This window comes from Chelonus insularis, unplaced genomic scaffold (genome assembly GCF_013357705.1).
Source record: "Chelonus insularis isolate UGA/USDA-ARS -01 unplaced genomic scaffold, ASM1335770v1 contig_150_pilon, whole genome shotgun sequence".
NCBI lineage: Eukaryota > Metazoa > Arthropoda > Insecta > Hymenoptera > Braconidae > Chelonus > Chelonus insularis.
The window spans coordinates 388,551-411,739 of NW_023276392.1; the positions used below are offsets into that span (position 1 = coordinate 388,551).

Below are 23,189 nucleotides of genomic sequence, written 5' to 3' on the forward strand. Positions count from 1 at the left end.
TCAACAATGTTTTATGTTTAATCATCATCAATTTGTTGCTTTCAAATATTCCGTGATAAAATTACACCACGAAATAAGTATACAGCACACTACATTTTTTTTTTTTCATTTTGTTTATACATTTAGGTACTGATTTTTCGATTTTAATTTCTGGCTATTTTTTAATAACTTTATTTTTAAATATTACGGTTTTGGAAAGAATTTATTTTCGCAAGGAAGCTTCAATAAATCTTTTTTATTCTCTGATGTAAAAGAAGTTGATTGCATTTATTTTTCGTGCCTTTTTTTTTCTTAATTGTTGTTTAATTATCAACAGTGATTGGCATATTCGGCACCGCCTCGACACTGCGGAGGGGTTGTGACCAGGGTGCTCGGGGTGCGGCCCGATTTCTCGATTCTCATATGAATTATTTGTTAAAATCCATCCTGTATATTTTATAAAAAATGAAGAAAATAATTCGGGTAATGTCTCCGTTTTATAATCTGGACAAAAATTTAGTCATTAGTATTTCTTATACTTTGATAATTTTTTCTTTTTGTTTTAATTATTTTTCCATCCTCACATTTGATAAAAAGAGAATAATAATAATCACATTATTATCACAATTAATCTCTCCCCCATTTTGTTTATCAATAAAATCGTATGCATTTAGTAATATTATCTAATTTGTGCAGATTATTAATATAATCCTGGAATCGCGATATTTACTTATGGAAGCATATGCGACTGGACTTTGTCTTGAGTATATACATATTTCAGCGGTTTAAATCTCAGTTATTTAACCGTAATTAATGGCAAGAGATTAATTACTTTATTCTCATCATTATCAAAAAAAATACCAGATAGGAAAAACAAATTTTTTTTAAACAAATTCTCAAAACTATTTCTACGTTTTATTTTTACTCCAAAAAAATCCTTTCGTCCAGCGAAGTTCCTTTTACACCGAGTTATATTCTCTCCTTACTCTCTCACTCTCTCGCTCACTTTTATACCCTACTTAATGTAGTTTAAATCATTTTTTACCACAGTACGGTCGTTTATTATTATAATTATATCGTAACTCTTACTTATAAACCCGTCATAAAATACATTACTTTGTTTAATATCCATGTAATATTTTTTCTTTACTCTTTTTCTCAATGCTTTCTAGTAGAGATTTTCTTAATTCTTAACTCTCTTACACCGGCGAATCCTTGGCATTTTAAAGGAATCCGCACCCCTTCTTTCTTTTTAATTTTTTTTTATTTTAATAATAACATTCGTTTGTGTTTATCGACAACTCGCGGGTCACCTTTTTTTTAATTAATTCTCTCTTTCTCTCTCTCTCGCTCTCTCTCTGCTCGCGTATTTTTTTTGCACACTCGCTTTCTTTCGCTCTTTCTCACACACATTTTCTCTAATACTTGCTCGAAAAGTCTGTTTATTTTTAAGGTCATTTTGTTGCAATCATTTTAATGTATCGTAAGAATGGATAAATAAAAAAAATGTATATATAAACATTCTTGTATATACATACATTCATTATCATTATCATTATAATATTCTATTTTTATTTCTCTGTTAGTGTTTATTATTTATTTATTATTTTTTTTTTTTTTTGTATTTATTAATTATTTTTTAATTATTTCAGATATCGTTTAAAAAAGAAAAAATGCATCTCGAAAATGGAGTCTTGTGGGTATTTGATCCCCTTTTTCCAGAAAAATGGTGGACATTATTTGAACTTGTTTTATTTTTTTATATCATTTTTTCTTCTATTATTTAATCATTACTTTAATTATTTCATTCTTAATATTTTAATCTTGATAATTCTTAATCCATCACACGTATCACAACGTAATCACGTGGGAATGTATTTGAAGGAATGTTTTTATAAAATATCGGAATACTTTTGTTGTTTTTTGTCATTTTTTTTTTTATCATACTTTTTTTTTTTTATTAATCAACTTTAACTTCCATTTTAGCAGTCTTTAGTCGTGCATTTTGTTCATTCTTTCGCGCAATAATTCACCGAAATAAAGGAAAAAATATTGTGTCGATTGTCAAACAAATGCGTGTTAGTTATTATCATCATCATCATCGCTGTATCATGCTATTAATTATCGGAAGCCATAAAATGGGTTGAATATGTGTAATTATTAATTTGTTTTTTTTTTTTATTTAATAAAGAGTAGCCCCGAAAAACCATAGTCGCGTCCCCGTCGCGCTTTGTGTCGAACTATTAAGAATACATTGGTAATTAAATACTTCTTATACACCCATTGACAGACTAGCTACCAAGTTTTTTTTCGTTTAAATATATGTTTTTTTTTTTAAATAGATATTCAAGTAATTCATTCGTTAATTAATTAATAGTTCATTATAAGTATGATAATTCATAATTAGAATAATTAAAACATGTACCGAAGATTATAGTTTATCTCTCACGTTTCTTTATCCTTTTTTTTGTTTTAGTTAAAACCCCCCATCACTTCATCCTTTTTTTTTTATTTTTACGATTTTTTTTCTTTTATTATTCATTAAAGGAGTAAAGTGCGGTCATAATGTTTATTTTTTTTGTTGATCGTTGTGGCTCGCTTTTTGGAGTAAAATCTCGATTACTTGAGTATTTTTCTTTGTTTTTTCTTTAAATTATGTCTCACACATTTTCCGCAATCACTCACGCACTATTCGCACCCTCTTTCATTCGTTAAAACTGTTTTTCCGCGTTTTATTTTTTAAATTCTTGACTTCGTTACCTTGTCAATTTTTTTTTATCGATTTAAAGTGCACAATATGTATATAGTTTTGTTTGTTTTTTTCCTCTTCACATCATTTTAATTAGGCCTACAGTGAGCTAGAGCTGTCAAGCCGTGAGTTTATTCTTATTTTTTCATCGATATTTTCTCTCAACTGCATTGGTATTTTTTTTTTTTATTAAGAAAAACATTCAAGTTAATAATTCAAGGTCTTTGATAATCATTAAAATAAAAATTCCACGGAAATCTACATTTAGTCATTTCTATATTTAATATTGAAATTAATTGTTTAAATATTTATCGATAAATATTTTAAATTTGACCCCTGTGTGTTTGTGTAATTTTTTTTATTTATTTATTATTTTTTTTTTTTTAGTATTTTTTATTATTATTTTATAATAATTAAGTTTATCATTGACGAAGATTCACGATCCGAGGGAAAGATGAATCTGTCTACAGCACCATTGAAATTCCCCCGAAAAGCCCGCAAAAATCCGTTACTACCGAGACTCGAATAAACATCACGGCATTATTTTTTTTTCATTTATTTAAATATTTATTATTTATTATTCTTATTATTATGTTTTGTTTAAAAAAAATTGTTTTTGTCTTATTAGTTTTTTTTTCTTTCTCTCATATTCTCAATTGAACCACGCACCCTCCAGTCCCATCAAAGACCACGCCGAGCATCCCTCAGTTTATTTTAATTAATTTAATAATAATAATAATAATAATAATAATAATAATTGTATATAAATCCCCCACCAATTCGACAACAATGATCCATATCCCCACGTGTCATAGCCGGACGATTTCACATTCTTTTCAGGTGTGTAATACAAGTACTATTAAGTACAATATAATATAATGATTCTAATGATTAATATAATAATCAATAAATATAATATCATATCGCTTACATAAATAAGCTATGAACCCATGTTTGGCTTTGAATTTAGTTTAATTAATAATGATTCTACTCATGTAATTTTGAATATCTCTGTGGTTTTATTTTTTCTTTATTTTGTTTCGTGTTATGAATAAATATTAATTATCGATCCTCTAAAAAATTCGCACCATCTTTTTTGAAATATTTTACTTTTTTTTTCTATCATCACCATGTCCACAAATAAACGCGCACATCCGCTCAAAAATCATCCAAACTTGTGTCATGTTGTGGATCGATTTCAAATATCGACGTAATCGTAGCGATATAATAACTAACAACGATTATTGAGACATAAATACAATACACATAATAATGTATATCTAACGTAATAATCAGATTGAATATTATAGTTTAATTAAATAGATTAGCGTGGCTTTAATTATCCCTTTCTTTTTGTCATTACTGCATTACCTCAATCCTGCACATGGGTTTTGTTTAGCAATCAATTCATCAATACGAGCGCGATCTGTCTTGTGTCCGTGTGCTCTCTTGTATTTTACAATTAATATCAATTTTTTTATTTTATTATTATTCCCCTGTTAATTTTTTTTTTATTTTTTTTTTTAAATTTTATTTAATAAATTATTTAAATTATTTATTTTCGTCTCACTCACGTGCGTGTGCGTGGGGCCGAGGCTTTCCGGGGGGTCTGGGCTCACACTCAACTTTGTTGCTCCTCATTCTCACTCACAACAGTCTTTTTGTGAACAAAAAAGCAGTCTTTTGTACCAGACTTCGTTGTTCCGATTAAATTATTATTATTATTATAATATACTGAAGGAAGATTCACGGATTTCGAAGTGCTGGAACGTTTTTTTTTTACTTAAAACAATAAGACTGTCATTAGTAAGTGAAGTCAACAAAATTCGCGAGATTTGTGTCCTTCGACAATTTCCATTTTGTTCTATTCATTTTGTTTAAATATCTTAGCCTACTTTCTTTGGTTTGTGCGCTGCGCCCTGTAGCATTACATAGTACGATTTTTTTTTTGTTTATAGACCCCCGAGACTCTATTTCGACTCGTTTCTATATTAATTATTTTTTATTTTTATTTTTTTTTTCATTAACAAATTGATCTTCACTCATCGATTATCACATTCGTGCTTGCTTGTATCCTCATTATTTTATTCTACGTGTGCGCTTTTGTCATAAAACCAATTTCAGGCGCGTCGAGTGTACGCGGCTGTTTGAACAAATTATAATGTAAAAATGTAGCATTAATGTTAAACAAGTGATATATAAATATATAATATTGATAAATAATTAAATACAGGAGAATTGAATTATTGAAAAGATTACAAAAAAATACTGAGTATGTTATTAAATTACTCAGTCGTTTATTTGTATGTAATATTTGTTTATTAATATCACCCAGTATGATTTGTAATCTTCATCAAGGAAAATGAATATAACGTATCGATTGTTCTTATTTTGGTAATAGTAATATAAGGAAAACTGAATGAAACTTATATAATTAGGAATGAAGGTATAGGAGTGGATTGCAACTGAAATACATAAATTAAATAAAAAGAAATATACGACCATTGAACCAAACACAAATCAGTTTAATTCTCAAATAAAACATAATATTTGTTATGTTATATAATAATTAAATAAATAAATAAATAATCGGTGGTAGTAGTAGCGTAATAACTGGTGGTGGTTACGTTGATGAATAGTGAACAAAAAAATTGGCAAGTATAAGCATTATAAATTTTGTTCGATTTCATTACCAATTCAACTTATAATCTTGAAATAGCTATAGATATTATGCATAAACAGTTTTCTTCGTTTGAATTAGTGACAGAGAAAAGCGATTTTATTTTTCACCTCCGTGTAGTATGATACTTTGTTTTTTTTTTTTCTATTACTTTGTAGTCGTTAATTAGATGTAAATGTTAACTCTGTTGTTGTTAATCAAGTTATTATAAAAAGTGTAACGTGTTTAAAGGATGTGTAAGTAAAGCGATAAAAATTCTAAGTGTTATCAACTACTTCACGACAAGAGAGACACAAAATAATAATAATAATAATAATAATATAATTGCGACAAGTAATCTAATTTTAATAATAAGATAATAAGTACGTAAATAAGAAGAGAGTAATGATTCTAAGTGAATGGCAATAATAATAGTAATAATAATAAAGATAATAATAATAATAATAATAATGATGATAATTAATAATAATAACCAGAGTAAGGAGTCAAGAATTTGAGGAAATAATGATCCTTATTACATAAAATGAAAGAATTTAATGATTCAACAATGAAATGATTTGACATCGATAAAATATTTAATCAACTAATTTTATATTCATTCGTTGATTCATTAAAATTCTTTTTTTAAGTATTTTTCCTTAAATTTTTGTTTTTCATTTTGCACTTGGTTCATTAGTAAGCACATTAATGTGCATATCTCACTCTGGTAATGATAAATTAAAGAAATAATAATCATCCTATATGCTAATCAGGCGACAACACCAATAGTACGTGGTTAAGTAAATATGTAAGTGGACACTGAATGAATGATTGAATTATTTAATTAAAGTACTATTTAATTAATCAATAATAATAATAATAATAATAATAATTAATAATTAATAATAATAATAAATAAAATAATAAAATTATTTTGAAAAAAAGGGGGGGATCAACCGTCCCACAAATGCTGTTGTTTTAGCTTGCTCACTTGATTTTATTTATTTATTTATTATTATTTAATATTTAGCTTTCATAAAGTGAGCTTTATCGAGGCGGAATCAAAAAAATCCGCACACGAGGACTAGACACATAGAGGTACATATAAATAGGACACGATATACATTATCTCACCTACAATAATAAACCATCGAGTTCTTTTCTACTTTTTCATTAATTTCTTACGTTTTGTTTTTCTACTTACTATCCTATCGACTATCAAAGTCTATCAACATCTTTTCACTTTTATTAACTTTTCTCTTTTTTTTCTCATTCTCTCATTTATTTTTCTCTTTCACACTCACTCATGCTTTCTCATTCTCTCTCTCACTAATCCTAAGCTATTTTTTTTCTAAAAAAAAGTCAGGTGACTCATTGTCACGTTGCACGTAGACTAGACGTATCCTCCTCGATTAACGGGATCGTCAATTTCATATTACATACAAAACCGATATTTTTTTTTCTGTTTATTTAAATAAACAAATAAAACAATAAATACAATAAATATTTCGGTAGAAAAAATTTTTTCTACCGAAATATTTATTTAATTTTCTCTTCATTGCCACAGCTATCGAGTCAACTCGAGTGAGCTTTGAGCTCGTTTTAATTTCTACTACTACCACTGTCTCACAGTTCATTATTAAGAATAAGAGATTCTGCATATATAAACTGTTCCGATCGATACGATCAATCCACACATAACGAGCATGAAGAAAATTTACGGATTTCTTATCTGCTCATAGGAATAAATCAAAGTTGATTAATCAGACATCAAGGCTTACAGTCGAAAATTCATTAAACAGATTATATATAAATGGCTCAATTGATTGTATATTTTAATTAATACGCTATAAAATGTTTATAATATATATATATACTTTATTTATACATATATCTGATATATTTATAGATCTTTTGCGCTGTGCGACAAAAGTATTATCATTATTATTATTAAATCGATTCATTTTTATCGTTATTGCAAGTGGCAAGCGGCCTCTAAGAACACAGGTTGACTCGATTGCTGTGTCTTAAGTGACATTTATTTAATTGATTCTTACTTTTTTTTTTTATCGGTCACTAACCTGTCCCGTTTAACACTCGCAAATTAACATCTAAATGCACTAAGTACTTTTGTTTTGCACGAACGCGTTGAGAAATGAAATAATTAACATGACTAGTACAGTGATAAAATAAAATCAGCGACAGTGGTTTTCAGCAACGAATTATTACGCGTAGTTGCCAGACTCATGTAAATAATCAATGAATAGTATCATAATAATTCATAAAATGTTACAAAACGTGTCTTGACAACTAGAAAATATTTGCTTAAAATAATCAATATTTTCTTTTAATACAGATACCGGTGCGCTTTTGTATGTGTGTGTGTCCCTCTCGATTTTATTCTACAGATTCGTACCATCGACGGCCAACAAGAGCTTGCTATTATTCCTCATCATATTTCAATAAAACACGCGTCCTACGTTTAATAATTAGACCTTAGATCGGCTCTGATCGCGAAATATTTTAATTAAGTACACATCGGCCGCGCGGTCATTGTGAAAATCAGTTAATCTTCTCATTTCATTCGTACTAATGTTAATTCACCTTAATTATGTGCGAGCCCCGACCCAAATTATCAGTTAATTTTTCGCCTTTCCTCGGCTTTCATTTGTTTATTAATTTATTTTCTTTTATTCATCATTATTATTTCATCTATTTATTCCTGTTTTTTCCCTAAATTCACTTTCGTTCGCTTAGTAATTGTTGAATCATTCATTATCCAAGTACTTGATTGATTAGGAGACAGTTATTATTACTAATGTTCAGACTGACTGTCTCTACTGTTTCACTTATGAAAAAATAATTACATTAATTAACCATCCTTACGCGCATATTAAAAAATGATTACTTTAATTATTTTTTCATCAGTGCACAATTATTTTGTAACTATTTTGTTTTTAGAATGATCTTATCCTTAATCATAAATGCTCACTCATTCCTTCGCATATTCTTTCTCACTCTTAACGTTAAATTACAATAATCTAAAACTTATACATAAACGAGTATGTATAACTAGGTATTACGCAACTTTTAAGGATATGCAAAAAATACAACTGCACTTTTCTTTCGAGTCGTTGAATTATAGAAATGTTTATGAATGAATATCCTTAAATTTATCGACATCAGTAGTAGTGTTATTTTTTTTTTTATTCTTAACTTTTATAATTAACATTAATGGTCAATAATATTTTCTGAATACCCTTATTTTTAGCGTATAATACTAGTATGTTACAAGAAAGATCACGGCTACAATGTTGCTCTTGCTGATCCCTTTCGTCTTTTTGTGTTTGTTTTATAGCAATCTCCAGCTCCTGCGTGACTTTTCTTCTTATTTAATTCTCTTTTAACCAGTAAATACATATATATATATAAATAATAATAATATGTATATACAGATTTAGCAGGTGGCAATAAACCAAACAGGATCAGTAGACGTTGCTTCTTTTTTTCCTATCTATGATAATCTCTTCCATATTTATTTCCAGCGTATCTTTCTTTGACTATTTATCGCACACATTCACATCATTGATCACTTCTCCGCAGTTCAAGTCCACTCTTTCCCTCGCACGTGTCACAAACGTCACGAGAGAAAAAGAAAAAAAAATTATTCGTAATTTTGGGGCGGTTATACGGACTCACAGTCGACGACTCACAGCACGTGTTTCCTTAAAAACTCCTCAAGTCCATTTTTTTAAAATCCAACGTTGCATCATTTTTAATTTTTCCTATTATTATTTTTTCTTCCTTACTTTTACTCCTTATATTTTATTAATCTATTTTTTGTTGATTTTGTCTCTTATTAAACAACAACCCGCTGCTGTAAGCCTGCGGAGAATTTATCGTTAGCGCAGATTACGTGGAATAAAACTCTGCAAAAAATGTAGCTTCATTCCCAATATCTGCCAGTGTTTACACTACATATTTTCCAAAATTCATACACACAATAAAGACATTCGCTCCTAATACTCGTTTAATTTTCTTAACCAAACTACACCTTATTTGTCCTCAGTATCTGCTGGTGGACTTTTTTACTGGCTTGTGCTGTCCCTAAGGGTTTGTCCTTTGTATTGAACAAACCAATGGTTCTCTGAAGTTGCTGAAGATGCTGGTAATGTTTATGATGCAACTGAAAATGCTGGTAATGTTTATGATGCAACTGAAAATGGTGTTGCAGCTCATCCCAGTAGGCCTTGACTGCGTCATATCGTCGTCGCAACTCGTCCTCTGTGACAGCTACCGAGAATAGATGTTCGTCCGGATCCTACGCCGCCTTGCTCTTGTTCGTCTTGAAGCTTACTTGAAGCACTCGCGTTCCAAGATTATATCCGTTCAGACTCTGGATAGCTACGACTGCTTCTTCATAATTTGTCATTGTAACGAATCCAAAGCCTTTACACTTGTTGGTCTGCAGATCACGAATCACTTTGACCGATTGCACGGCACCAAATGGACCAAACAGTTGCCATAGCACGTTCTCCTCAGTCTCAGGAGCTAAATTGTACACGAAGATACACCACCCACTGCCGCTCATTGCGTTACCGGGTAGCATTGAGTTTGTCAAGAGATCTCCTGCCAGGGGACTGTACCTGTAACATTTTTTTTACACCTCCTGTTAGTTTTATCTATTAATTCTTCAGTTTTATTGCTTTGGTGTCTTCTATTCATAGCAATAAATCATTTTCTAAAATTTCATCAATTACTAAATTCAAATTAATTATTTAATAATTGCTTGAATAAAAATTATGCAACACCATAGCAATTTGAGATTGATGTCAAATGAAATTTTGAATACGATAAATCCGGAAACAGCGAGAGTTTAAGCTGTGATGACTGAAGTTTACCCGCGAGTGTCTGTCATTTTAGTGTCTTCAATTATTTTTAGCTTTACACTACTATAGTTAAATATCTACTCTCTGACATTTATGAAAGCTGATTTAGCGATGCTGCAATCTGATGCCAAGATGTGAATTCACATGTATAATACTCAAACACTCGCTATTTCATCTGGGAATATCTACTTTATACATTTCAATTTATTATTTTATTATAAAATATTATATTTATGTGTCATTTTTTCGTGATACTTGTTTATAAATTATTCACAAAAATGCCAAGTGTTTGTTTAATAAATTGAATAAATAACGATCAACTAAAAAAGATAATATTCAAAATATACTATGTTATATTTTTTAAATATTTCAAGCATCTTCAGTTGAAAAAGCTCGCAGTTAAAAGGATAAATGAGTCTATTAAAACATAAATAAAATTTAAAAAAAGCTCAAGTATCATAAATTCATGCATCAATTTCATTTATGAAATATGAGATACAGAAAATGAAGAAATTAATTTATTATAGATTAATGATAATGAAAAAAATGATAACAAAATATATTGTAAAGATAATTTAATTTTTTTCTTTTTCTATTATCAAAAGGGAAACATAATTACGCGTTAGAATGTTGAGTTTTCATGTCACTGGTGATTGTACGTACCTACTTGACATCACAAGCCGCGTAAAAATAAGGCACATTCCGGTAAATATTCAGTAATATTTTTTTTTTATTACGATAATTTATAAAAATCGCGTTAATCAATTATTTTAATTTCTAAAATAACGGATCATAAAAGAGACTATAGATAATTATAAAAATGTCTTTACAGACAATGTGTAAATTTTTTCCATTCTGATGAATGAAGTGGTGTTTGTAATTAATTTTAAAATTGAATTAAAACAATTAAATGTGTATATATCTGAATGATAATGTGATGAAATGATAAAAATGTGCGCATGTTAAATAGGAACAGGAAAGAACAGAGGCTATATAAAAAGCAGCGGGGTTTCCAAAACGGAAAACAAGAAGCCATATAAAATTGGAAAGGAAACAAGGTGATGAGCTAAAGAAGCCAATGAACGTATGAAAATATTAACGAAAAAAAAAAATACTGACCTCTGTAAGCCTTTGTTAATGGCAAGCATGGCCTTGCCAGTGCTAAAACAAAAAACACAAAAGGACAACATAAGAAAAAAATCATATTTTCAAAAAAGCTGGGCCAAAATGAGGAAAGACTATTTTAAAGCATTCTCTTCACTACTGTGTCGACTGTTAAATTCTTTTTTTTTCTTTTTCATTTGACTACTAGCAAATAAAGCAAAAGAGAATACAAGGGAAGGATAAAGGATTACACTAGCGCTCTATTCTTTGTAGAAAAATAAATTTAATTGTTTTTTTTTTTCTTTTGTAATTATTTTGTTTAAATTTAATAGAAATAATTGAGTGTAAAAATTAAATCTGTTGTGTATTTATGTTTGTGTCTGTTGAGCTTAAAAATTGACCAATTATCTTTAATAAGTGTATCAGGATGATCGCTCGTACACAAAAATGTCCTAAAATACAAGCTCGAACTGCTCTCATGTCAGAAACACATCAAGCAAAAAATTTAACCCACTGATCAAATCATTTATTCCATCAAGAAAAGAATAAAAGGAGTCTTTTAACTGTAAAATGCAAACTCGACCTCGTGCCACTCTCTCTCTTTTAGCTTATCTATGAAGGGAAGTGGAAAGAAAGAAAAGTGGGTGCAGCAGAGGATCGATAAAAGCTCCCAAGCTAAGAGGAGTAAAGAGGTCAGAAAAAATTAGGTGAGTATACGGCGTAAAATAATGTTGGCGTACATTTTTATCTATTTCTTCTTGAAAATTAATTCTTTACTTACTGCAAAAAAATTTCTCAATATTAGTAATGTTATGCTTTAATTTCAACAAAAAAAAAAAGATTGAATACTTTTTTAGATAAAAAAAAAATGATGGAAAGCAAAGCTTTCAAAGTAATGTTTTAATTGGAATGTTTTGCAAAACAATTTACCATGTTCAATCAGAAAGTGGAATTTTTTCAATAGAAAAAATGTTTCTGAATCGGCAGACGAGCTTTTATTTTGGTAGATCTTAAAAAGAAGATCCAAGGACAATTAAAGTCTCAAGATATTAGTCTCATGATTAATAAAAATCATCGAATAAAAAATTAATTGAAATAATGAAAATTTAAATTTTGTTGGGCAGAGCGAGTAGAGGCGAGTAGGTACCTGGATAGTGGCGACAGTGGAATGTACCTGAAGCGGCCAGTCGGATGGTGGATGGGGCCGCCAAATCGACGACTTGCTTGTGGTGTCAAGTAAGCAGCAATTGGTGGTATCGCCTTGTTGTTGTTGCTTGGATTGTTGGCAAACTTGACAGTTATCGGCTCAGTTGAACCTTTTGGTATGGTCCCATTCAGCTCCTGGATGGCCCTCTCAGCTTCCACACGTTGGTCGAATCTTATGAAGCCGACACCTTTTGAAAGGCCTGCCAATTTCATCCCGTGTCGAACATGGATATTTTTTTTATTAATATTAAGGTCAAGCAAGGTATTATTAGTATGCTAGAGGTTACTAGGATCGACTTATCAATCTACAAAAATTAGTTACTGTTGCCAGAAGATTAAGTTCAATCAGTCAAGTGAATTGCTCTATCATTACTGAACTTAACAATATTTTTTATTTAATATAGAGCTTTAGAAAAATTATTTAATTTGAGCAACAATACTTAACAATAACTTGCTTTATTCAACCTGGTATTATGAGTTTTATTCATTAAAATAAAACATTTAATTGTTCTTCCTTCAAATTTGCATCAAAATAGTCATTAAAAACTCTAAAAGATGTTTCCTTATCTACAGACTATTCTAAGGAATTAAATATTCGTGAATAACTTTAACTACTTAATAAGAATGCATTCTTAATACATATTAATTAATAAATATTGCCTGTTGTGCGTTAATTGAGCTATTCACTTTACCAACTAAATGTTGATGTTGACCATCTTCTTGATATGTAAGTGATTAATAAAGTTAGGTAGCCAGGGCTTGTTAGTGATCTCTATATCATGCTAAATGGATTTACTCAAAGCTGAGTACATTTGTTGTGTTATCCTAATGAGGAACTTCTCGTGATAATGTGTTTAATTATCCACGGAAGCATTAAGCTTAAGCCAGAAGCTGATGAAACAACACAACTGGTGTATGCTTCGAGTCAACAACTCTGGTGATCAAGATTAACTTCCTCAAGGTATTTTCAACATTTGGAAAATACAGCACACGTGGATAGAGTCAGGTTCTTCAACAGGATTACACAAAAATAGTCGTAAGCAGCTGGTGGTCATCATGAGTTAATGACTAAAAGACTAGATTAGAGCCAACCAGAAATCTACTAGGCTTTCTTCTACGTGCTAATTTATAACTTTATAAGGTATCGTAATCTCTCTATTGTAAACAAAATTTTCACTTTTTCGATACAATTATCTAATATTATAGATGCCTACCAACTGCTACGAATTTTTAATTCAAATGTACCCAAAGCTATCAAAGTCTATTTTGTTTTTCTTCAATTTGGACATTTTGTTTCCAATCAACTGATTGTTGAACAAAATTATTAGTTGGTATTTATTATATTTAATAGTTTATCTTCACTTGAATTACATATGATCTAATACTATATTTGACATAGTGAAGATTTTGATGCAACTGATTGCAAAGAGGGTGTCCGAGCGAGTGGCTCGGTGCGCGATTACATTCATTCTTTTAATAGCAAACGGATAATTTTGATAAGTCAATTTGTTGTTAATATAGTAGATAAGGGCAAGGATTAAAAAAAAAAAAAAAGACAAAATATTGAAAATTAGTTATTAAAGTAAATTAACGCTAATTGGCAATTAATTAAATTATAACTAGAAGGAATAATGTGATTTAGGTTGCAATATTCTGAAATGGGTTCATTTAATAATTTTATCATAGACATTAATTATTATTACTATCATTATATCATTAACTATAAATTTAAAAAAATATTATTGTTTAATATTCTAAAGTCCCTTAATGATAATAATTATATATAATTAATAAATAAAAAAAAAAATGTCCTGTTAATGTAATCTTGTATTTGTATGCGTGTGCGTTTAAAACGCGTTGCAATAATGAATAAAACGAATGAACCCAAACGAAATTTCTGTTCAACTAAGGTGCAAGAGAAAAAAAATAAAAAATTATGATTTACGTACCGGGTAAATTGTCTCCACCGCCAGTCACATACTGTCGTACTAAACAGAAACGAAAAAAATCATATTCTCGTTAAAATTAGCAAAACAGCGAGGATACGTAATAAATAGCCTCTGATTCGATGCTCGATTTTTTTAAGTTTTTTTTTCAATCAAAAAGAAAATAAAATAATATTCGATTAAGCAAAGAAGCATTTAATTGATTCTATAACCATCAAGTTCTCATTAGTTTCAAATACAAATAAGTAAAAAAAAATCAATCACGAACCAGAGGTGAAATTTTGTTACAAAATAATACAAATTATAACTATAATTTTCACTTAAACATAAATGCGGTTTCACAGGATTTTTTTTTTTTTCAAAGGAATTGTGCATTAATTATTGTAATAATTTTTTTTTTTTTTTTTAGTTATCAAACTCAAAAGAATTAAAACGCATCTTTCACTACTAAAATTAAGGAAATTAAGGATTAATATTTTTCTAACTGTTAGTTAAATCACGAAAGGATAGAAATGGATGTCGCAAAGCTGTGTTTTTATACAAAATTAACATCATTAAATATAAATTATACAGACAGATTGTATAAAAACGTAACAGAGCAACAAAATAAGAGAATAACAGAGGTCTGTGTAAACTGTGTATCAGTCAAAATTCAATTCAGGTTTTCGTACTGAATTTTATATAAACACTTTAACGATTATATGTTGAACAAATATTTAACACTTATATATTTATTTTAATACACAGAAATATTTTTTTTACGGCCGAAATATGATTGAGAGTGAAGCGCACCGATCCACCCTCCTGTTCTTGATACATAAAGTACATAGAATTATTTAATTACACAACATCTTAACTTAAAAGTTTAAGATTGACTATTTCGTGCAAACAATTTATTTTAGCCGTTTCAACGACATGATGCATTCTCTCTTGACACTATTTTCTTTTTAGAGTATAAATAAATACACAAATACATCTAATTAATTTAATTATCAATATTATTTGCAACTTACCGCTCATGTTATCGCAAAGAATTCGCGAGGTAATTATTCTTCCGAAAGGACTGAATAGATTTTCTAAATCCTGCTGTGTCATATTTTTTGGTAGACCACTGACGTACAAGTTTGCTCCCTTGATAGCTTCACTACTTGGTCTGGCATATGAGACCTAAAAAACAAATAAACTCATCAGGATTTATTGTTTAGATTATTTTTTAAAAAAATATTTAATAATAAAGTTATACCTTAATTGTCTTATTTTGTAATCGTAGACCATTGAGAGTGTTGATGGCTCTCTCAGCATCTTCTGGTCGGTGATAATTGACAAAACCATAGCCCAAACTTTGTCCTAAAAGCATAGACAGCATTAATTAATATAAAATTATAAATTAAAAAATAATTTAATAACTTTGTGCAATAATTTTAAAATTATTAATGACATGTAATATAGAAAATTGGATTCTGATTTTCTGGATTTAAAAACAGAGTCAAACTTCAAACTGATTTATAAAGCAGTGGATAGATTTGACAGATTGACGTGCTGACAATCTCATTCGACATACGGAATTTTTTTATCCACGTACGAAAATTGCCAATCTAACGCGAGTATTGAAATTTTCCTAGTCATTTTCAGTTGGTTAATGACCCAAAGTTGGTATCTGTGTTCTGACTTTTAAAACTTTTGCAATAATAGTAATCATTATTACAATCGAATAAAAGAGATATTACTTGTAGGCATATTAATGAAATAAATAAACAAAATGGCCTGGTACTTTTGTTGGCAATGTTTATTAAAAATGGACAAATTGATGTGTGAGGCAACCTGAAATACACAAGCCTGAATCCACGTTGCCAACATAACTATAAGTTACGGGTATAAGGCGAGGAAGCTTTGATCCAAGCAACGCCCCCGTGCTTTCTAGACAAAAATAGAGTCTACGACTTTTACAAGCACACATACGGATTCATGCTAAATTTTAAACCTTTCTCACTTATTATACCCTTTCTCTCATTCTCTCTAGTGTATTTCAAGTGAAAATCCAACGGGCGTCTGATAATTTTACGTCTTAACGCACTTACAGTAGCTGCGGAATTTCGTAAAGATGACGTCGATGATACACAGTCGTTTAAATTTAAATAATATACAAAAATAAATAAATAAAACATTATTATTAACTTTATAGTGAATATGACACAATAAAATGAACATTAAAACATAATATCAATGATTAAAAATAATTTTAAAAATAATTCAATGGAGTATAATAAAATAATTGTTAACGAATAAAAGTAATATTTTATTCTCTTCAATGAATTTAATTTATTTAAATATTTAATTAATTAATTAATTATAAAGATAAAAAAAATTTTGATTTTTCCCATGATAAAAAATGTTTATCCTTACCAAAAGAAAATTGTCCCGGGGATAACATATCTCCGGCAAGCGATAAAGCCGCAGTGGAGTCTATAATGATTAAGAAAAAAAGAAAAGAGACATAAAAATTTAACAATTTTAATCAAACTTGATTTAACGCTATAGAACAAAGATAAAGATGAAATAATGAAAACGTCGAAGAACTAATTATATATATATTTATATATACAAGCTGAAGAATGTCCTAAAGTTCCTCAATATATATTTTATTAAGTAATTAATTAATTATTATTATTTACTAACTTCATTTTAACCATCCAGAATTATCCAACATTCTTATATATATATCGTCTATTCTATTTTGTTTTTATTTTAAATCGTCGGTCGATTTAACGATAGATGTGCAAAAGGTGAAGGTTCACAGTTGAAATAAAAATATCTGATATTTATTAGCAATAAAATGAGGAAAAATTAATAAAAACAAATTAACAGGAAATAAATTTATAAATATACATATAATGAAGTTGGTTTTATTTTGTTAATTAAAATGAAAAAATAAATAACACAAGATAGTTTTAGAGAAGAAAGAATTAGTAAGCTAAAGACTGAGGCAAAGGTCTCTCTTTTGGTTTATTATATTTCTTAGTCTTCATTTGTAAACAGTCAAAATTTGTTATTAGTTAATCGATCGCATTCTATTGATTTATTTTGATGACTAATCAACTATATAAGTCTGAGGTAATAGACAGAAAAATTTCCAGAAAAATTATAAAGAAATTTTTTTTTTTGTTGTCACACAAATTAATTTCACTGTCAATCTTATTTCAATGGTCAAGTGGAAAAAAAGAATTCCCTCGAATTTGTTTTGAAATTGACAAGCACGTCAAATCTTTGTGTACTTTCAAATCCAATATATTTATAATCTTGTCTCACTCTTGTCGCTTACGTATCAGAAAGAGTCGAAATAAAAAGAATAGTTGTTGATGAGTAAAATAAAAAAATGTTTTAAGAATAAAATAAAATAGGTATGGAGAATATTTGAGAATATATATTACAAAGAGGCATAGGATGAAATGTAGAGATAAGGATGGTCAGAAAATAAATGAAACTCACCAGTGACTTTATCCCGGATAAGCTTGCAGCTCTCAACCTCCCCAATGCTGGAGAATAAAGAGCGTATCTCTTCCTGTGTCATTGTTTGTGGCAGGTAATTAACGATAAGATTCGTCTTTGATTCCTCCTGTGAGGTTTGACCAGGGGTCGAGCCCCCATTCTGTTGCACAACCGTATCCATTCCGTTTGCCATCATTGCACTCGTTTCACACGTCGTCTAACTACGTAAGAAATCTGCAAATAAATCAAATAAATTCCACTAAATATTTTAATTAAAACATTCAAAATTATTTTCAACTGAAAATCAAATAAATACTTTTTATTTCTTCACATTTGCCAACACACTTTAGGCATAAATATTTATACAAATATTTCTAATAATAGATCAGTTTTGTTTCTGTTTATAAAGTCACACGTTAGGTCATCATCAAGTCCTCATCTATAAATTACAGGAAAAAAAAAGTAAAGAATAAAATTAAACCTTAATTTCTTTGAACTATTGATAATAAAAGTTCTTCATTAGAATCATTCAGACGTTGTGCTGTTAGATGTCAAATTATTCCTGTCTGATTGCATATAATCCTTAAAATACATCCCATTTATTAGTTTTGTCTCTGATAAAATGGCGTTATTAAATATTTGCTCATGTTCTCTGGCATTCCCCCGAGCATCATGTGGAAATGGCATAAATGCATGGGGGTTATATAGATATATAGCAGGATGTCATAAAGCTATGGCTAGAGATGAAAGAACCAATCGGATCACCCAACGAGCGACAAACATGGCTGGGGCTCGCAAAATTGCACACAGCTACCCCTTGCGATCGAAGTTACTGGGGATTGCGCGACTATATACCAACCCCTACGTCCTTTCCTTGTTTGAAAGGGTGGGTCAGTGATTGCCAACATTTCCTTATCGATTAATATCATTTAAATCGTCTCTCTCTCCTATTTAGTAATTTATAAATAAATTTTCAATGCTCTTCCATCATTTTATCAACAACTACCAACTTCACTTTGATAAATGATTTTGAATAAATATTAAAAACATTATTCCATTGAATTAAAACAGTTTTGCAGCAATGGAATAAACGAGACAATTTGTCTAAGTGAAATACTGATGTTTTGTTGATAAAATTCGTTGAAAATAAGGTTTGCTTTTGCATAAATTGAATGAAAAAAATTTGTGTAAATTAATTCAGTAGATAAATGTATTAATTAGGAATAAAAATTAGCAGAAATGAATAATTTATATAAAAAAAAAAAGGAATGAAAAATGGCAACTGAGAGTCACTGGGGGGTACATGGTGAGTTTAAAGGGGCGACGAACCCTGGTCATAGTCATTTAAAAGGCTCCCATGGCAGAGTTCAACCCCCGTAGTAGTACGGAACTTGGAACCACTGCATATGCATGCGATATGCGTGCCAACGAGGGATAAGAGACCGTAGTCCATGGTTGAGGGACGCGGGAAAATATATAGGGGGAGTCTGGTTAGGGTGGTTGGATAGTCTCACAATCAAAGGGAGTCACACAGTGGTTCTGTTTCCGAATATACATACACAGCTGCCACATTTATCAACCGGCACGGGCCACTGACGTATATTTTAATATCATTCCTCTCCCTCACACTTAATACAATCTCCTCAACCACTGCCGCTTCCTTTTCCTTCAACCACTGAGGGCACACTCACATCAGCTGTCGCCTACGAAACACCTTTACGCCCTCCTGAAGATCGAGAACAGATGGAATTGAAGGTTTTTTAATTGAATTATAGATTTTATATTTTACTTTTTTCTTTTTTGTCCTTTTAAATTATATAGGCTCAAGGAAATCATAAATTAATGGTGTACGTTACTATTTTTTTACCTCTAGTTGGAGTTTAAGGAATTTATAGCATCACTTTGGTTGTAACAATTGTCTATCGAAACAGCTGTTTTCAAAGCTACACCAAGAAAAAAGTTTACTGTGAACGAGGATTATTTTTTTTTCAACTCAAAAATTTGAATAGTCGCAATGAAATATTTTTTTTCATCGACATGGTAGCATTTTTTATAAATTCATTCCTGATGGTTACTTGAAATAATAAAAAAATAATTCATTGAAGAAAGACATTTTAATTGTGCTCTATTATTTTGAATAGAATTATCAGAGTTTGGTTTATTCTAGTGTTTCACTGAATGGATATTTTTTTTTTAAAGATTCATGGTGTCTCAGAAAGTCAGAATTTTCTTAGAATTAATCTAAATTTATTAGAATTTATCCGAATTTACTAGAATAGAATACACGAGCTACGTAGATTGAACGATAATTTTAATTTTTTAACCAATAAGGAAAAAGTCACTTCTTTTTCAATTTATTCCGATTATTAACTAACTCCATATAATTATGTATCTTCGTAAATAGGATCACAATCTTGAATCCAATATCAAAAGACGATTTCAAGCAAAATTCAATAAAATAATTTACTTAAAAAATTCCAAATTTTTTTCTATTGATTAAAATTTTTTGTATGACGACAATTTTTTGCTTCGTGCACTTTTAGCATCGATTGGAATATTTCTAAATAAAATCTACATTAACTTTTTAAAAAAAATTAGGTTAAAGAATCTGACATTTTCCAGCTTCTATTTAGAATTAGCTATAAATAAAATTCTTTCAAATATTTGATAAGCAAACACAAACATATTTGCTTCTTTAACTAAAAGTTTAGTCGATAGTTGAATAAGGATAAAGTAGTTCCTTATATCCATTGATGTTTTATTTATGATTATCAGCGTTTAATTGGAGCTAGGATTCATACAGTATGAAACAAAAATCTATAGTTAGCGAAAATGGCGTGTAGAGTAAACCTCTAGTATGTTGATAACTAGAGGATGTGGAGTACAATTCTAAAGCTTGATTATCGCCGTTCCGTATCTTTCGAGAGAGAAAGAGCATGAACTAAAGAGTATCAGTGAGAGTAAAAGAGAAAGAATGACGAAAGAGGAAGAGAGAAAATTGCTAAAGAGTTCTATCGATCCACGCGCACACTCAACATGCGGCATTTTAGAACTCGACAATGCAACCCTGGCAATCCTATTGTTATCCTTTTCAAGAGAGAATTCAACATATCATTTCTACCCCCGCAAAAGAAGCCACTCTACTAGTCTACTTCATTCTTCCATTCAGTATTTTTAATTGTTCTATGTATTCTTTTTATTTTAACATATATTAAAAGTTGAATTAAATAACTCACCTAATACAAAAGACATTAATTATGCTTCAAAAAAATTTACAATGAAAAATCTATTTATTTCACGGATTCTATTAGAAGCTTTTTTTTTTGTCTTCATAATAAACTAGACATTTTATTATTTTAATAAGAAAATTTTCATTTAAAATAACATTGAAAACTATTTTTAAAAAATTAATTAACATCTGACATATAAACGAATGATGTCAAGATAAATTTATTCATTGGAACCGAAATTTGAATTTTTGTTTATACGCCAAAATGATACAGTTATGTATTAAATAGTAATTTATGTAAATATAATTCAGCATCAAAGTAGTTGGGTGTTAAATAGTTTAGAGCCAATCAAATTGGAGTAAAAATAAAGCATTTAAACTTTGATCTTTGTTAATAAAAATGAGCAAAGATTGTGTATATATATATCTGAAAGAAAATATTGATGGTGTTAACTAGATACAATCTTGAAAGTTAACCAGGTGGTCATGGCGACGGATCATGAAAATCGCGTGGCCACCGTCGATCAATAATATCCATGCGCCCTCGCTCTCCCCTCATCGTAACTAGTCTCTCTCTCTCTCTCTCTTCCTTTCTCGCGAATATTCCAAGGGAAACCCCTCGCAACTCGTACGCCCCTTTCCACATATAATACGACAGGAGCTACGCACGCTCTCGTGTCGCACACATATGACGTCCGTGCCGGTTCACTAATACAATGCAAAACCCACGCACAGGCAAACATTGAAAGCTATGTATCTTCTCTTGCGTAGAGACCCACACGTGAATACTTGCGCAGCATAACTTCCGTCTTTAACTACTGTCTTCTTCCTCACTCACGTATTTCTTGTTTCACTAAAGAACCAGTGAACGTAACACGTGTTTTCTTCAGCCCAAAGTATGTGTTCCTTATCATCATTGGCAACGTAACAGCAAAGGAAATAAATTGGGTATAAAAATGTTATTATCATGATAATGATAAATCGATAGACATGTAAGAGAGAAAAGAAGTCTTACCTTAATAATCACAGGTAATTCCGATAGTTGACTCTCACTATTATAAAAGTTCAATTGTAGTCTTATAAATGGTTAATTAATAAAATTTTTTCCTTTCCGAAACTCGAGACTCACCCCCCACCGTGTGGGACGCGTCACGCTCTCACCGCCGCCCGAAACGAAAGGAAAAAATCAATAAAAGTGAACTACGGTGCTTGCGATAAATGAACATTTAGGCAAACTTGCACTCATCACAAATAATGGATTATTCTTAACCACAGCTCTAGATGATATATTTAATATTTCACGTTAATCGATAACAAAATACTAATTGAGGGTATTTTAAAAAAAGAAAAAACGACCAAAGCCCGTCATCCGGCTCTGAAACCCATGCCGTTGTATCAATGATTATAATATCATGTTCTTGGTGATATTTCGGCTATTTTTGACGTTCACCCGCACTTTTCTTTCTCCTTGGATGATCTTTTGATGGAAGCCTCACGTAAAACACGCGTGACAGGCGAAATAAAGACAGTAACTAGACTAAGGAAACAAAGAAACAACGTTACGGGCGGAGGCTGCCTAGAGACTGAACGATATGAGACACCGGGCACTTTGCACGCCAACGAGTCTCTCTTTCCTCTTTCCCCCTCAGTCACCACAACCCGCCGGGTGTCTCCCCCCCCGATAAACCCAACCTCCCTACACTGAGCCTTGGTGCGACCTCCGACGGCATTCGGCGAACTTCGGCCATGCACGATGCATTACTCCATTCCCCTCATTCTCTCTCTCTCTCTCTCTCTTTATTTAAACACCGCTATATACTTTTTCAGCTTCCCCGCCAACTCTTTACATTATCTTCACGTCAACGACGCCACCACGTTTGCTCACGCTTTCTCTCTCGCATATTATTTAATCCCCAGGGTGACACGTGTACCTTCACACGCT

The 23,189-nt window shown here is 30.3% G+C and overlaps 2 protein-coding genes across 19 annotated transcripts in view; both read right to left on the reverse strand.

The window, feature by feature from the left end:
- Positions 1-6,908: 6,908 nt before the first annotated feature.
- LOC118063967 (uncharacterized) lies at positions 6,909-9,708 on the reverse strand (the record flags this gene model as incomplete). Its single annotated transcript, XM_035078266.1, has 1 exon — positions 6,909-9,708. A coding segment is annotated over one exon (273 nt), but the record flags the coding sequence as incomplete, so codon positions are not given.
- Positions 9,678-23,189, reverse strand: part of fne (found in neurons) — a 34,968-nt gene continuing 21,456 nt past the window's right edge. For 4 of the 18 annotated variants that reach the window (XM_035078116.1, XM_035078119.1, XM_035078118.1 and 1 more), the window contains 8 exons: positions 18,019-18,252; positions 16,936-16,995; positions 15,776-15,879; positions 15,546-15,699; positions 14,536-14,574; positions 12,528-12,786; positions 11,396-11,437; positions 9,678-10,033 (listed from right to left, as the gene is read on the reverse strand). In XM_035078116.1, the coding sequence (XP_034934007.1) occupies positions 9,709-10,033; positions 11,396-11,437; positions 12,528-12,786; positions 14,536-14,574; positions 15,546-15,699; positions 15,776-15,879; positions 16,936-16,995; positions 18,019-18,214 (1,179 nt within the window). In that variant the 5' untranslated portion in view covers positions 18,215-18,252 and the 3' untranslated portion in view covers positions 9,678-9,708. Of the gene's footprint in view, positions 10,034-10,939; positions 10,943-11,395; positions 11,438-12,527; positions 12,787-14,535; positions 14,575-15,545; positions 15,700-15,775; positions 15,880-16,935; positions 16,996-18,018; positions 18,253-22,262; positions 22,868-23,189 lie in introns of those variants that run through there. The other 14 variants (XM_035078121.1, XM_035078122.1, XM_035078123.1 and 11 more) reach the window with 14 other exon arrangements.